The 15,447-nt window shown below is 41.6% G+C and overlaps 1 protein-coding gene across 1 annotated transcript; it reads right to left on the reverse strand.

The window, feature by feature from the left end:
* Positions 1 to 11,219: 11,219 nt before the first annotated feature.
* On the reverse strand, positions 11,220 to 11,855 carry si:ch73-335l21.2 (RING finger domain-containing protein). The gene has a single exon (XM_048235736.1). The coding sequence runs from the start codon at positions 11,853 to 11,855 to the stop codon at positions 11,220 to 11,222; it is 636 nt and encodes a 211-aa protein (XP_048091693.1).
* Positions 11,856 to 15,447: the final 3,592 nt, after the last annotated feature.

Here is a 15,447-nt window from a genome sequence, read left to right on the forward strand (position 1 = left end):
ACTCAAATTCATGCAAATTCTTGATTCAAGTCACATCTATAGAGGAAGAATGATTACAATCAATCATGGGTCACTTTAAGACAATGAGCACTTTGTTCGTGTTTATACAATCAAATGTAATACATCTGGCCTTTTCTGCTTTGGGCGAAACGTCATTTACACGTGCGGAATTCCAAAATCTAAATCCTAGTCAATGAAACAATGAAATTATGAAACAAACAAGAAACGTTTATTTTCTAATAAATCAGAAGAAGGCCTGGCTATGCCTCACCATGTCAGGACACAAAAGAGACATTTTTTTTAATTGTTACTTGGCCAGAGTCGGTCCAATTCCCAGGATAAAAACATTATTACCAGTCACATTTCCTCTCCCGAGGCAGTACATAATAGCTCACAGATGTGTCACCAAAAGTGATGCTGCTGAGATGCTGCAAATGAGATGGATGTCTGCGGACGAATTGCAGCAGTTCACAACTGCTTGTTAACCAACAGAGGGAGCCAAACCACACAAAGTGGCAGCCTCCCGATAAAGCCCACAAGCTTACTTCACACAGGGGTTAAAGTATCATAAGAGTAATTCCCCCTTTCATCTCCTTTGAACACACTGGGTACCCATTTACCACTAGGGGGGTATCAAATTAGTGTAAAACCGACAATAAGGGCATATGTTTATTGTCTATGGCTATGTCTATAGTATGTCTATGTCTGTATTTAAAGCATGTCTATGTCTGCATGGGAAAGTAAGAAACGAAATTTCAATTCTTTGTATGACCAGTGCATGTAAAGAAATTGACAATAAAAGCCGACTTGATAACCTGCGATAACAACATACAGTCCAAAACCAGGCATTCCAGGTGGGCATCTGTAATGTCAGAGATTCTATTCTCCTTACTGTAAATCAGAGTGGCCTCAAATTGACGCTGTTTGAAGCCGGCTCAGTCCCAATTCGGCCGTGTGTGTGTTTCTGAAAATAAAACAGATAATAAGTACGTGACTACGTTAAATAAACCACTGCCTATTTAGAGCATGTTACACCGTTATTTTAATGTAAAGAAACTACATATGTTGTTTTAAAACAACTCAAAATGTTAATAAAATGCCATAACCATCGTCTGCACAGCAACAGTGACAAAGAAAAGGGCAGGCCTAAAACATAATCAATATAGTGGCAATATTTTCTATACAAATTATGATACACAAACATTATTACAATTTATTACAGTTTGTATCTGTGTTTGGTAGTTCTCTGTGGTCAAAAGAATGAGACATTACACTGGGTCATAGCTATTGAATTGGACACATAAATCTGACGCTGGAGAAAAACACAGAAAAACAACAGAATAGGCCTAACTCTAGCACTGCACTCATACAACATTCCAGCATTACGATGTGGTAAGTCTGCAACAAATAGGCCCTCTCATCATCAATCAGTCAATAATTAAATGTGTAGCAGTACAATTTTAGTGGGCCTATGAGTTATAATATTTATGAGCGCTTGGTATTGTTGCTGAACTGAAAAAATACTCTAACACTGTAAACAAAAGAGAAAACAGCACATACAGTGCAAAATGCAGTCCGTATACCTCATGGTCGTTGCTACCATAGAGGACACCGAGGTCATATCCTCGGTATTTTTTTTTTTTTTCAAGTTTCGTTTCATTTATTAAGTAGGCTACAAATAGCCGACGAGACAATTATCTTAGCATCAACGCACCGTCACGTGATACCTCTGACATGTCAAAACGAAAGTAGAGTCGAGTCGGCTATCGCGGAGTGTGTCCTAAACTAATTAATGAACTCAACGCAGCTCACATAAACTTAAAAATAAACTTGACGCCTTGTTAATTTCTGCCAGTAGGCTAATCTTAATTCACCTGACCTGAACAAAGGCTGTCACAAAGTTAACGTTTGAAAAGCCAGCAGAAGTTGAGCAGACAAAGAGAAGGAGGGAAGGTGATAAATATAGGCCTAATGTTTGAATACAGATAGGGCTACCTATGAGGCTTCGGAAGAACCTTTGGGGTGCCCAAAATTTCTAGCGACGCCCCTGACCTCGGTATTTGAAAAATCCTGGCTACGGCCCAGTGGCGATTCTAGACATTTTTAACAAGGGTGGCCCTAGTGGGGCACTGATTAATTTAAGGGTGGCATGAGGCAAAACATCCAGATAAATAGAAACAGGATCAAGATGTTAAATTAGCACAAATACATTAGGAAAAACATGCACTAAACACCATACTCATCAATTGAAGGGCAAAGACCATACTCTCACATACTGTAAAATGTATTTTGTATTTGAATAAAATGCAAATACAAATAAACAAACATATTAAATCTAAGTTGTCAATCAATGGGTTATGCTGAGCTAAAACAAATTCCATCATGGGGACATTAAAATATATATTATTATATTATATGGCTATCTATGGCCATCTATTTTGTAAAATAATTTGACCTGCTTTTTTGTCTGAGCTGGCAAAGAGCTATAACAAAGTAATCCAAAATCAACAAACACCTCTCAACTAAATGCTTAAAATACTTTTGTATGAAACAGGAATGAAACACCAATTAAAGACTAACCTTAATCTAATCATAATGTTACATTCATAATGTTACAGACCCTAAGGCTCAATCCCATTTGTTATGCCCCTAGCCTACCCCTTGTCCCTCGAAACATAGGGGTGAGAATTGGATATAGGACACCATGCACTAGGGGACAACTGGGACGATCAAAACACGTTCTAATTACACGTAATTTACAAAGAGACCACACCGATAGTTAATATTTTGTCACTAGCAATAACTTACATCTGTCTTTGGTCAAATACAGTTGCCCTTTCAGCTCTGAACAAACCCGTTCAGGAATTCTTTAAGTGAAATGTTTCATTTATCGATAGTTAATATTTTTCATTTTCATTTATCGATAGTTAATATTTTAATATTTTTTTTTCATTTACCGATAGTTAATATTTTGTCACTAGCAATAACTTACATCTGTCTTTGGTCAAATACAGTTGCCCTTTCAGCTCTGAACAAACCCGTTCAGGAATTCTTTAAGTGAAATGTTTCATTTATCCCTCCTGGCCGGGACGAATAAAACAGGCAGGACGAAATAAACATAGTTTAGCATAAGCTACGTAAACTTCCCAACATTTAAATATTTCACATCAAATCCTTGACTGGTTGAATGGTCACCAGAATTCATATCGCTGTAGCCTAGCCTAGATGCGACAAGTGTTTATGAGTGAGCTTGATGAACCATAAATGAAAAGTTGTCTTAACATTAGGACCAGGCTTGGAATTTCATAATTTTAGGGGCAAGGCCACTTGGCCTTCAGTTGGGCATGTTTGGCAGGGGGCACAAAGGCCACACGTCAGGACACCAAGGCCAAAGTTAACTATACAGTAACAGTAGACATAAAAATGATCAAAGTTGTATTTAGATCTATTCACAGCAGTAGACCTGTATCACTGTATGAAACGTGACAAAAACATGAAACATGACATATTATTACATAGGCTACATCATCTGATTTTACAGATATCTAGGCTGTATTTAACATTTATGTTTTATTTGGCCTGCTATGAAATTTAAAGCCCAAAGTTGGAGACATGCATGTAGAAATTTGCTGCAAATTCAAAACCGGATTACTCTGGAATTGCTATCTGTACAGGGGGATGCTTTCCCGACAAACACAGGACGTCCCCCGGACCTCATGCCGACATTCACGACGTCCCCGATTGGTCCCGAACGTCATGTTCTCTAGCGGACGTTCCGCGACCTTATTGACGTCTGGAGCAAGTTATCGTTTGGTTATTGCGTGACGTCCGGTGCAGGACTTTCTGGGGACGTCACCGTCAGGTCCTTCGGATGACATTTGCATTTGGTCATTTCAAATACCTCCTAGGGATCCGACAATAACGTTATACCGGGGACATGGGGGGGACGTTTGTTTATTCACACATGGCAGCGGAGTTGAGAGTGCTCTGGCTACCGCCTGCAGGACGGAGACATCACATCCATGCACGACTTCACGTTATACTTCTGGGGATGACTAAAGTAGCCTATCTATCTATCTAGTCTCTAGCAGTAGCTGCATTAGCCTACCGTAGTCTAAGGCAACATATCATACAGTTTATGAAGTTGTGCGTCTAGCAAAGTAGAACCATATGTCTACTTTGCATAGATGCACAACTTCATAAACTGGGAAAAGGGTTAACGTTAAACTCAAAAGTATATGTGCTACATAATTCATGCAGACATGCCGAATTATGTAGCACATACATTTTGAGTTTAACGTTCATGTATAACGTTACAAACTAGGGAAGGGATTTTATCAAAATGTTAGCTGATTAGCTGCTTGGTGTAACGTTAGCAAAGTCGCTGTTCTTATCTTCTGGCTTAGCCTACAATGCGCTTTTCTTCAGATAACTGTCACTACGTGATGCATGTAACATGCTCTAAATAGGCAGTGGTTTATTTAACGTAGTCACGTACTTATTATCTGTTTTATTTTCAGAAACACACACACGGCCGAATTGGGACTGAGCCGGCTTTTTGGTGCTGAATACGATGCAATAAAACTAGAGAAATGTTAAAAACAGACCACGTAGCATTTGTTTAGGGTTGTATAGAAACAGAAGCGACTACTTAATTTGTAAAGCAAAACGATCTAGCTCTACATTGCAGAAGAATTAAGGATACTGCTTCTTCATGACTTGTTTAAATGTCATTGTAATTTATTTGACGCATGCTCGCGTTTAAAAGTGTCACGCATAGGCCTAGCTGTTACAGCAGCTCCTTGTGGAAACAGCAAAGAGTGCACATATCCGATGAGATTTCTAACGAGGAGCAGAAGCTCTCTGCCTCACCAGAGCCTTACTGTTTATTAATAAAACAATGATATAGAATAGAAACATCAGAATCTATTTATTTCATCTTAAAGTTGGCTATAAAGAGCATTCATAGCCTAGAGAAAACGATACATTTTTCTTTATCTGCAATGTTCCAGGAAGAAAGGCTTACATTTATAGGCTGTCCCTGTTTGATCACAGCAGGTCCAAGAAAACGAGTGGATATAACGTAATGCATTCTAGTTATGTTTCATGTACTTTATTTCATATTGAGTTTTGCTTCCCAGCATGCATTGCGATTCATTTAGTATTTTTGGCTATTATTAGTTTTTAAAATTTTGAAACAATATGGTTTTAACAATTTATCTTAGGCTAGCCTAGGCCTACTCTGATGATGTTTTGAGGTGAGTAAAGTTGATTGCGTAGTTGTATAACATGTCATTAATGCGTGTTCATGTTCCATCTACCTCTCTCGTAGCAACGCTGAGATTTGCAGGATGTAATACCATACCAAATCACGCTTCGTGTTTTTTTTTGTTTTTTTTACCATCGCGGAAATATAAACGTTGCGCGCATAACGTCGCGGTGACCATTACAGGACGTCCTCTTAAAGTCTCGTGGACGTCTTTTAGACCTCCCGAACAGAGGTCCGCGGGACGTAAAGGGAACCCTACACAATGTCGAGGAGGTGACGTTCGCCAGGGGACCTTTGTGTTCGGTAAGGTCTGTTTATTCTGATATGTTTGTATGTAGGCTATTGTTTGTATGGGAAAAGTTCGCAAAGCATTCCACTGAGATGAATGGGTAGGGAGATGGGCGTAAAACTGTTTAATAATATGATTAAATTAAAGTGACTTTTCTCGCGAACCGTTTATCACAGCAAGTGGCTAACATTGTTTAAAAGCTAAGAAAAAGCTCTTTAATGTGATGTGATACATGTAATGTCTGTGTGATGAGTAGGCTACTTCGCGAGTAGTTCAACAGAGAAGAATGGGTGAATTTGGACGCTCTTTCTTGCCGTGCGTTGTCACTTTCTCCACTGCGTAAAAGACTAAATGAATTTGCACTGTGAATGCTAAGATTATTTTGACAGGTCATAGGTTAAATTAAAATCTAAATTAAAAATTAGTCGGATGCAAAGCAGAATATTGAAAGAAGGGAGCACCAAGGCCACAGTGGCCTGTGAACCTCCGATTTTCAAACCTTGATTAGGACAGTATTATCATTAAACGCTTTTATAAAAGTAGGCCTACAGTTAACACTTAATGACCTAGCAAATGTTGGCTGGGCAGGCTAGGTACAATAAGCAGGTGTGAAAATTAGTCTAGGATGACGTGATTCAACAAACGCAACTTGTGTGTGTGATTAGATAAATAGGCACTGGCGGATGCGATAGGTAAATAGATATCTATGCGTGTTAACACAAGCAGTAGCCTGTAGGCCTAAACTCACATGCTAAAAACAATAAGTCATGTATAATGGCAAGCTTTCCGAAGTCTGTCTGACACTTCAAACTAGCGCTGCAAATGCGTCAATAAAGGTCCCGCCTTAGACCGTCATAATGGCCAATCGTAGACTAGGATTTCGGGGTGGCAACTGGGGTGGCCAATCGAATTTCAAGGATGGCTTGTGCCACCCAAAGCCACCCCTCTGGCTCCGCCCCTGCTACGGCCTTGGTAGACCTGCGAGATAGGGTTGTGTGAAGACACTGATCTGGTATATAATAGCCTGGGTGCCAGCCGAACTTAGTCCTGCCCACAACATTTGAGGTCGGGAAGTTCGGTCTGGCGCATTGCTCCATTGTGGAGCATATGCTCGGCCTAGATCTGGCAGACCAATCAAATCGGGCTTTACGATGATGGACAGGTGAGCAACAGCGCCTTGTCTATCACGTCATCGGAGCACGCTTACCTAGCGTTCATGGTCTTCGGAAAACCCTTTTTCCCAGTGAAAACATCATCATTCCGCATCATTCACGTCACGTAATGTGTGAGTCAAGAGGTCGAAACTGGGGCTAGATTTTGCTAACAGAGTTGCCCAGTTAGGGGCTCGTCATGACTTTTGTCGTCACGTTGTAGTTCGTTTGTAGTCCATGTGGCCTTTCATGTCCAACAGTTTTACTGTGAACTTGGGAATTTGCCGTTTTTGCACTTGAAAGCTGCATATCTTTCTTTCACAAGCGTCTTACACTATATTTTAAGCAAATACAGTTGTTTATTTAGGATTAGTGAGTGTATGTTTTAACCTTTGTTGTGGCATCCGTGTTTGTCACACATTCCGACGGTAAAGCACATGAACACTTGCTGTGGGAAAAACAAAGTAGCCACGGGGGCGGTCCTTGTCATTCCCAAATGCCATGAATGCACCATTAGGCCTAAATGTTTGCAACAAAAACACTGTGGCTAGAAGGAGACATGGATTTTAAGACCCCATATGGAAAATTAATATTATTTAATGAGGTTTTATCACTGAAAACTTTTATTTCTGAAAACTTTGGCCAAAGTTGAGATGTGGGAAAACTTATGGTTTCACTTTCATCAAGGGAAAAACAGCGTGTTGCATTGTGACTTGTTGTTCCCTCATTCGTTTGAAATCTCTGATTGACAGTTCGAGGGCTTTTCGACAGCCTTTCCATGTTTATAACATGTTTGTAGCATATCGGTGTTCAACAGAATTATTTTTAAAAACCGAGGGGATATAGGCTATCAGTTTTTTCCTAATAGCCTACCCTATCTCTTAGATTTTGCTAATGAGTGTTGTAGGAGATATTGACGGCATAATAACTTTTACAAAAGACCAGAAAACAATGTTAAGGCATTTGTGGAGAAGAAGGATGGTTTTGTGTTCTTCCTACACCTCACGGTAAGCTATTTCGTTGCTCTGATTGGTTAGGTCTATCCAATTGAGTGCAGAGGCATTCCCCCCCTTTATCGGTTGAAACACGCCCCATAATTATGTCCCAATGGAGCAGTATCAGACTCATATTCTGACTAGAATTGAGTATGGCTACGTCAGGCTACTGATCTGGGGAAGGATACAAAAAAGATTTGGAACAACCAACAGTCTTCCTAGATCTAGCCTCCCAGCCAAACTGAGTAATCTGGAACAAAGGGCCTTGGTCAAACAGGTAACCAAGGACCCAATGGTCACTATGAATGAGATCCAGAGTTCCTTTGTGAAGAGAAGCTTAAAGAAGGACAACCATCAGTGCAGCACTCCACCAATCAGGCCTTTACAGTATAGGTCAGACCAAAGCCGTTTTTTGCAGACTCTCGGACCATGAGAAGTAAAATCCTGGTCTGTCACTGAGCTGCACTGATGGTTGTCAGATAACAATAATGTGGAAAACTTAAAAAGGGTCTGAAAACTTTCCAGTTGCACTGTATTTACTTCCAACACAAGCAGGATGTGAAGTGAGCAATTGAAAAAGCATTTATCATTACAGTGCATAATGTTTGAAAACCACTGGGTTCCCTACACCAGTGAGCACCTTCGAATACAGGATCTTTTGAACTTCTGAGCACTGGACTCTTCCTTTATAATGTGTGTTAAGTTAAGTGTTAAGTGTGCTGTTGTTAAGGGCAGCTTTTAATTAATGTAAAATTAAAATAAAATATAGCTGCAAGCAGCAATGAGGGCCAAGCAGATAAGCCGTTGAGCAGGAGTTGGGATTGGATTGGACTGGACTTGACTGTGTTGTGTTAGATTGGATTGGAGTTGATTGGATTGGATTGGACTGGACTGGATTCAAAGGTCACCAAATGTATTGTGTGTCCTTAAGATGTACTCCTAAGACCACATACCAAGTTTGGTTTAAATCGGTGAAAGTGTTGATAATTATAGCACCCCTAGTGGTCAAAGGTCACCAAAATAATTGTGCAGTCTTAATATGGGGTCATGACTCCACATACCAAGTTCAGTTTCAATCACTGAAAGTGTTAATAAATATAGCGCCCCTAGTGGTCAAAGCACACCAAATTAATTGTGCATCCTCAGGATGTAGTCTCAAGTCCACATACTAAGTTTGGTTGCGATAGGTGAAAGTGCTAATCATACTGCCCCTAGTGGTCAAATGTCACCAAATATATTGTGGGTCCTTAGGATGTGTTCACGAATCAACGTACCAAGTTTGGTGTCAATACGAGAAAGTCTTCCTAACTATAGCGCCCCTAGTGGTCAAAGTACACCAAATGCATTGTGCGTCCTCAGGATTCGGTCCCGAGTCCATGTACCAAGTTTGGTTTTGATACGTAAAGGCGTTACTGAGATATGAGCTAATTTCCTGTATCTCTATCTCTATCTCTACTTGCATGAACGCACGTCCAACTTTGGCCTGTTGGTGGCACTAGAGTGCTCGAGGTGCCGACTTGAAACTTGGTGAAATTAATCATGGGACTGTGCCTAATTTGTGTGCCAAATTTTACAACTTTTTTACCAGACTTCCATTACGGAATAATAATAATAGGAAAACGTAGAAACACAATGGGTGCCTTTGCAGCTTCGCTGCTTGGCCCCCAATTACAATACCCTTCATACTGGAGTTAGCGACTCATCTCTTGCGCGATTACAGTTTGTCCAATACGCAGCTGCTAGACTGCTTACCGGGACAACAGGAAACAAGAACATATCACTCTAGTACTGGCGGCTTTGCACTGGCTGCCGGTTAAATATAGAATCCAGTATAAAGTGGCATTGACTGGTTTTATATTAAATGGTCATGCTGAAGATATGTAACAAACATGTTAAAGCTATACAACTCATCACAACCACTAAGATCTGTATCCCAAGCACGCCTGGACATACCATGTTCGCGTCTCACACAGAAAGGTGACTGTGCCTTCAGTGTCCATGCACCGTGCCTCTGGAACCGTTTACCACACGAGCTCAAATCAGCATGATCTGTGACTCTTTAAATCTTTACTGAAAACCCATCTCTTCCGACTTGCATTCAACAGCCATTGAGTCTGTAGGCACTGTGGATGGAGATCCTATTTGAATTACGTCTGTATATCTGTCTCTTTTTGTCTGGAGGTATCAGTTGTAGTTGGTGTTTGAATCTTCTTTTAAACTCTGTCTTTTCATTTATTGTGAAACACTTTGGATGTAAATGTGCTATATAAATTAAAATGAGTTCTTCACTCATAAAAATAAAATGTAACCATGTTCAGATCAACAGGTAGCTGAAGTTACGCATTAATGATGCAGTGTAGTATCAGACACCATGTCCCAGAATAGTTTCCTACCAGCACACATAAACAAACATAAACATTTTAAGACAAGTGCTGAAGAAAAATGTGTTACTGATGAATATATTGTGTCAGTTCCAGTGTCAATGAAACATTTGTTCGCCCATGTTTGCCCAAGCTTCTTAAAGGCCCCCGAACACCGACATGAGTGCGGTACACTTCGCTTTCGAGTTTAGGCCCTGATTAGATTTCATTATTTTCAATACAACCTCACTACCGCCTAACCCTTTTGCGTCACTGTGTTTACAATTCAGTTACATTTTTGTCGGAGCCGCTCAATAAAATGCATTGTTTATTGAATGCTTGTCAGTTTGGCGTGTGTGTGTGTGTGTGTGTGTGTGTGTGTGTGTGGGCATGTGACAGAAAGTGGCGGCGCACTCATGTCGGCGCCTATGAGTGGAAGCCCTCAGACAGCAGCAGAGCAGGCATTGTCTGAGAATGAATTATGTTTCCATTATTACTTGGCAGAGAGGAGGCTGACATTACTTTCGTCATAGGATATAAATCTCCACTACTTGATGAACATTTGGGTGGCCATGTTCCTCTCTTTATTGAGACAGTTTATCATTAGCCAATGAAGCATGTGAGGTCCGTGGTACACATCCTCTTAGGGAGAAACTCTTAGGTCCAGCTTCCTGTAGCATACATGGATGAACTGAACAATTCGGGAAACGTGGCCAATGTCATCCAGGTCAACATGGCTTCCTGTCATGTGTCAATTCCAGTAGACTAGATGTTGTTAGTGTGTTTTGTTTTCCCAATAATTTCAAAGTAAATGAACTTGAAACAGAACATCCATCTTGCTTTGCCACTTGCACATGATTTACAGAGAATTCATGATCAGTGGTTCAATGAAGCTACACATTAATGTTACAGTTTAGTATTAGGCATTAGGCTACACTAACAATCTTGGGCACTCATGAAAACTGTACTATGTCAAAAGATACATTACATATCGAGGCTTGAGGCTACCCCACTGTCAGGGTCAATGAAGTGGGTGTCTCTCGCGCTCTAGCCCATTGGTGCTCACGGAGCATGACCTTAGAATCAGTCGCAACTTTCGGGTCATTGTCAGGGTGTTGTCGCAGCATGGTATTGAGGGTTCTCTGACTCGGAGGATTACTTTCCTCCTGGCTGTCGGATGTGGAAAAGGCTGGGTCCAAACACCACGGCGATCACACAGGTCAGCACAAAGACGACCCAGAAGACCACGGCCAGCATCTGGACACAAAGCAGGGTCCGGCGCTGCTGCCCACTGCCCACGCGCAGCGGCCTCAGCTCCCCGGCCCTCCTTGACCTCTCCTCCTCCTCCTCGGTCATCTGCTCGACCCGCAGGCTGACCGTGGGGAGGATGATGAAGCGGGCGTCACGCTGCTCCAGCGACACCACCACCCGCTGGGCCACGCAGAAGGACATGGGCTGTAGGCGGGACAGGATGCTCGAGTTGGGGGGCAAGGAGAGGGCATCGCCGGCCTTCAGGGGGGTCTTGTGGCGGCAGAGCGGGCAAGAGATAGACGGTGTGGCGTCCGGCTCTTGGGAGCAGGGGGAGGAAGACAGTTGGATCTGCTGCAGGCACTCGGTGCAGAAGACGTGCAAGCACTCCAGCATCCGGGGGCACTTGCCACACTGGTTGTACTCCTGGTAGCATATGGGGCACTCCACCTCGGTGGCGTCACCCTGCGCGGGTGCCTGCTCCTGGGCATGAGTCTCACCGGAGAGCCCCATGTTTTGGATGACCCCTGGTGCCTCCGACATGACTTGGGACACCAGTAGATGCTGCGCTGATAAATGGGGCTTGTTGGAGCAGATGGAGGTTCAGTGGAAATACCCTTTGGTTTCTTTCACTTCCCTTTGTGTGGTGGGGAGGAGAGGCACTGTGAGAACACTGAAAGCACAAATTAAAAGTCATGCCACGTTGATTTGGCACTAACACAAGGTGCAAAGGTGTGGTCAAAGGTTTACGCAGGTCTACACAACGTAAACATATTACCAGAAGAAGGACTGAAGGTGTGTGTTTTTTTTTTAGAACAATCAGCCCTGTGATGGCTTTGAAGTGCGATTCTAAAACAAACTTGGTGTAATGCATTGTGATTAATAATAATATAAATCCCTTAATTTCAACGACCTCAAGAGACCACCAGTTATTTATTCCAATGTCTACTTTTGTATATCACCATGCATCTATTTGTCACAGATGTAATCCTTTTGTATAAATATATATTTTAAAAAATACGTTTTTGTTCATTTGAAATGGGTAATGTAACAGGAAGAAACCCTTTAGAGTCACTCCACAGAGCAGAAAAGGTCAAATGCTGAGAAAGTTATTTTATACATAACACAATACAACTGATTCTTTTGGTAAAGGGTCCAGACAAAATTAGTTTCATTTGGGAAGGACAGTGTTCTCAGTTCTCTTTTGCATATCATTTCATAACAAGAGATGTTCCACAGGCAAACGAACAAACCTCACATAGGCCTCATCATGCTCAAAGCTATTTGGAATTGGTAACATTCTTGGGTTTGAGTGGAGGCTGATGTAATTCAAAAAGGACATTTGAAACACAGTGTGTGTGGGTGTGTCTGTGTGTGTGCGTAACAACTCCAATGTGCACTTTCACCACACAGCACTTCTTCTCTGGAACATCCTACTCTGTCTGCGCTGTAAATATTGACTGTAGTATGACCGGTTTTGAGTGGGTGTCAGTGGCCTCCAGGGATAAGGGCATCACAGACGCAGCTGTGCTTTTATGCTGAATACTGCCTATTGTTTATTTAACTGTTATCAGGTTTTTTTCTTCTGGAGTCCTGAGTCCGATGACATCCCTGTTGTGGCAACAGTGTGCTCAACTCAAGGGGATATTTACCTGGCAACAGAGTTCCCACAGCGTTTTATACCTTTTGGCTGGAAGTATTGGTGCGAGGCGAAACACTTCCCTCCTAATGTTTGTGCACTGCTTGGGAGTGTACTGTATCAAGTTGTTTGAAAACTCTCAAATTTCTGTTTTTATTATATCTGTCTGACATGCACACATTTGACACCACTCTCTCTAAAACGCACCTGCAGGCCATATTATTTACACTTAATAAGTTCCAACACACAAACAAGTTAAGTCCGTAGTCAAAGCTATTCTTTCAGTTAAGAAACCTCTAAAATCTAAAGTATCTAATATCAAACCTGACCTTTATGGACTTTGAAGTAATTCATGCCTTCATCACAACCAGACTGGAGTACTGTAACTCTCTATATGTTGGTCTCAGCCAGGCCTTCCTTTCCCGCTTGCAGCTGGTTAAAATGCCCCCCCCCCCACACACACACACACACACTAGACTGGCTCCTTCTCTAAATATACTCACATCCCATCTCAAAGCCCATGTCTACTCTATAGCTTTTAACTCAGTTTAAGCCACCCCTACAATATTTAGATTTTAGATTATTATCAAAGATCCTTAACCCTCTCTGTTATTACCTTGTATTTAATTTCTTTTTGTTCTTGATCCTGTTTTCTGTTTGTTGTTGTTGTTGTTGTTTGTGACAACTGCTTCATGTAATACTATTATTTTCATTTAGGATCTACTTTGTATTGTTATTACTTTTTCTTTTACAGCACCTTGGTCAACTGTTTTTCTTTAATGAGACATTAACACAAATGATAACTTCAGTTGTAAAGGTCATTAAGACATTTAAAGCTTGCTATAGCATTGGATGATGATTATGCCATTGGTTGATTGATTGTGAGTCATAGCTCTAGAAAAGCGTATCTTCTGGCCACACAAAAACGAGAGTTCATATTACCAAATAGCACAAACATCCAACCTAATTAAGTGAAAAACAAGTGACAACATGAACAAAATGCATTATCTGTTGTCAGGCTAAGTAGAAGATCACTTGTGATGCTCTGAAAAGGCCTCTAAATGATAACACAGCTGGGCTATCCATCATATCAGCATATTTGAATGGTCACTCACCTCTCTACAGTCAACTCATTATCAACTCCTAAAGACCCCACCGTTTCTCCATTCCAGTGTTGAGCAGATGCTGCGGTGGAGAGCAGTATACCATCTATCACTAGCAGTAATCTGTCAGTGCTATTCAATCCCTCTCCTGCATTCTTGTCATCTACATCATCACATTTTCCCTTCTCTCTCTCTGTCTTACACCTTACACATCCTAATGCATCTGAATCTTCCATGAAAACACTTAGGTCCCCTTGGAAAACATCTATACCCCCTCCCCTCCTACCACCACTATATTCCACATCTCCATTCTGACATCGTACCCTGGTGGCTTGTCCTCCCTCTCCTATGCCCCCAGGTTGACGCTGGTTCCCCTGACATTTATCACCTAGCAATGCTTCATCACCTAGCAATGCTACTATAGGAGTGGGAGTTCATACTCCTAAGCCCCTCACCAAATGCCAGCATTGATCTGTCATCACAACTCATGTCTGTGGATGTTCAATAAAGCTCTGATGTGTCCTTTGCAGTGTCTTCCCTAAGGTCTGTACCATTATTTGCACCACAAAGCCGTTCTATTGATCCACACTCCGTTGTAAAAAGATCTGTATGCATTGTTGTTGAAGGGTTCATCTGGACCCCTGGGCTCCTCCTCAGTAACCTAACTGGCACAGACAGTGGGACACAATTTGAAAGAGACTGGCAATGAGTAATGATGCACGTTACTTTTGCCCCTTGCATTGTGGGGAACCAATCACATCGGTGTATCTGATATAGGCGGGCCAGAGGCGAGCTAAACAGATGATGACAGCGCTGCAACGTTGGAGGTCAGTAAACATTGGTCATAGTGTTATCCAATTGCGTCGAAGTCCGGAATCATTCAGAGTAAACATTGGTCTAGTGTTATCCAATTGCGTGCAGTGAGATTTTCAAATGCATGCTTGGTGCCGCCTCTCGAGTTGGGCCATTACATTGTTCGTGGCCAAACCCTTAATCTTTCTAGATTACCAGGGTCTGGATTTTCCAGGCTATCAGTTATCAGCAATATATAAATATGTATGAATCACCTGTCCCCTCTTCCTTGTTACTAGTTGGATATTAGGGGAACTTCATCCGCAAAGTTAAAAAGTCAAATGCCACCACTGTCTGCTAATGGTTAGCATTGCTGAACTTCGGACTTTTGTCACCACTCCTGTTCCTGTTTCAACCGTTCCTTCCCAGGCAAACCTCTCTACCTTATATGGCCTGTTCCTCAATCAGTGTTTATGTGGACATGTTCACGTGGGTCTTGGCTATGCTACTCAGAACAGACAGAAGAAGACAGGCCTTAATATTCTAAAACATGTTGGCTGAAATTGTGAGAAGGTGATGTGAAATGAAAGAATCATGAAAT

This window comes from Alosa alosa, chromosome 24 (genome assembly GCF_017589495.1).
Source record: "Alosa alosa isolate M-15738 ecotype Scorff River chromosome 24, AALO_Geno_1.1, whole genome shotgun sequence".
NCBI lineage: Eukaryota > Metazoa > Chordata > Actinopteri > Clupeiformes > Clupeidae > Alosa > Alosa alosa.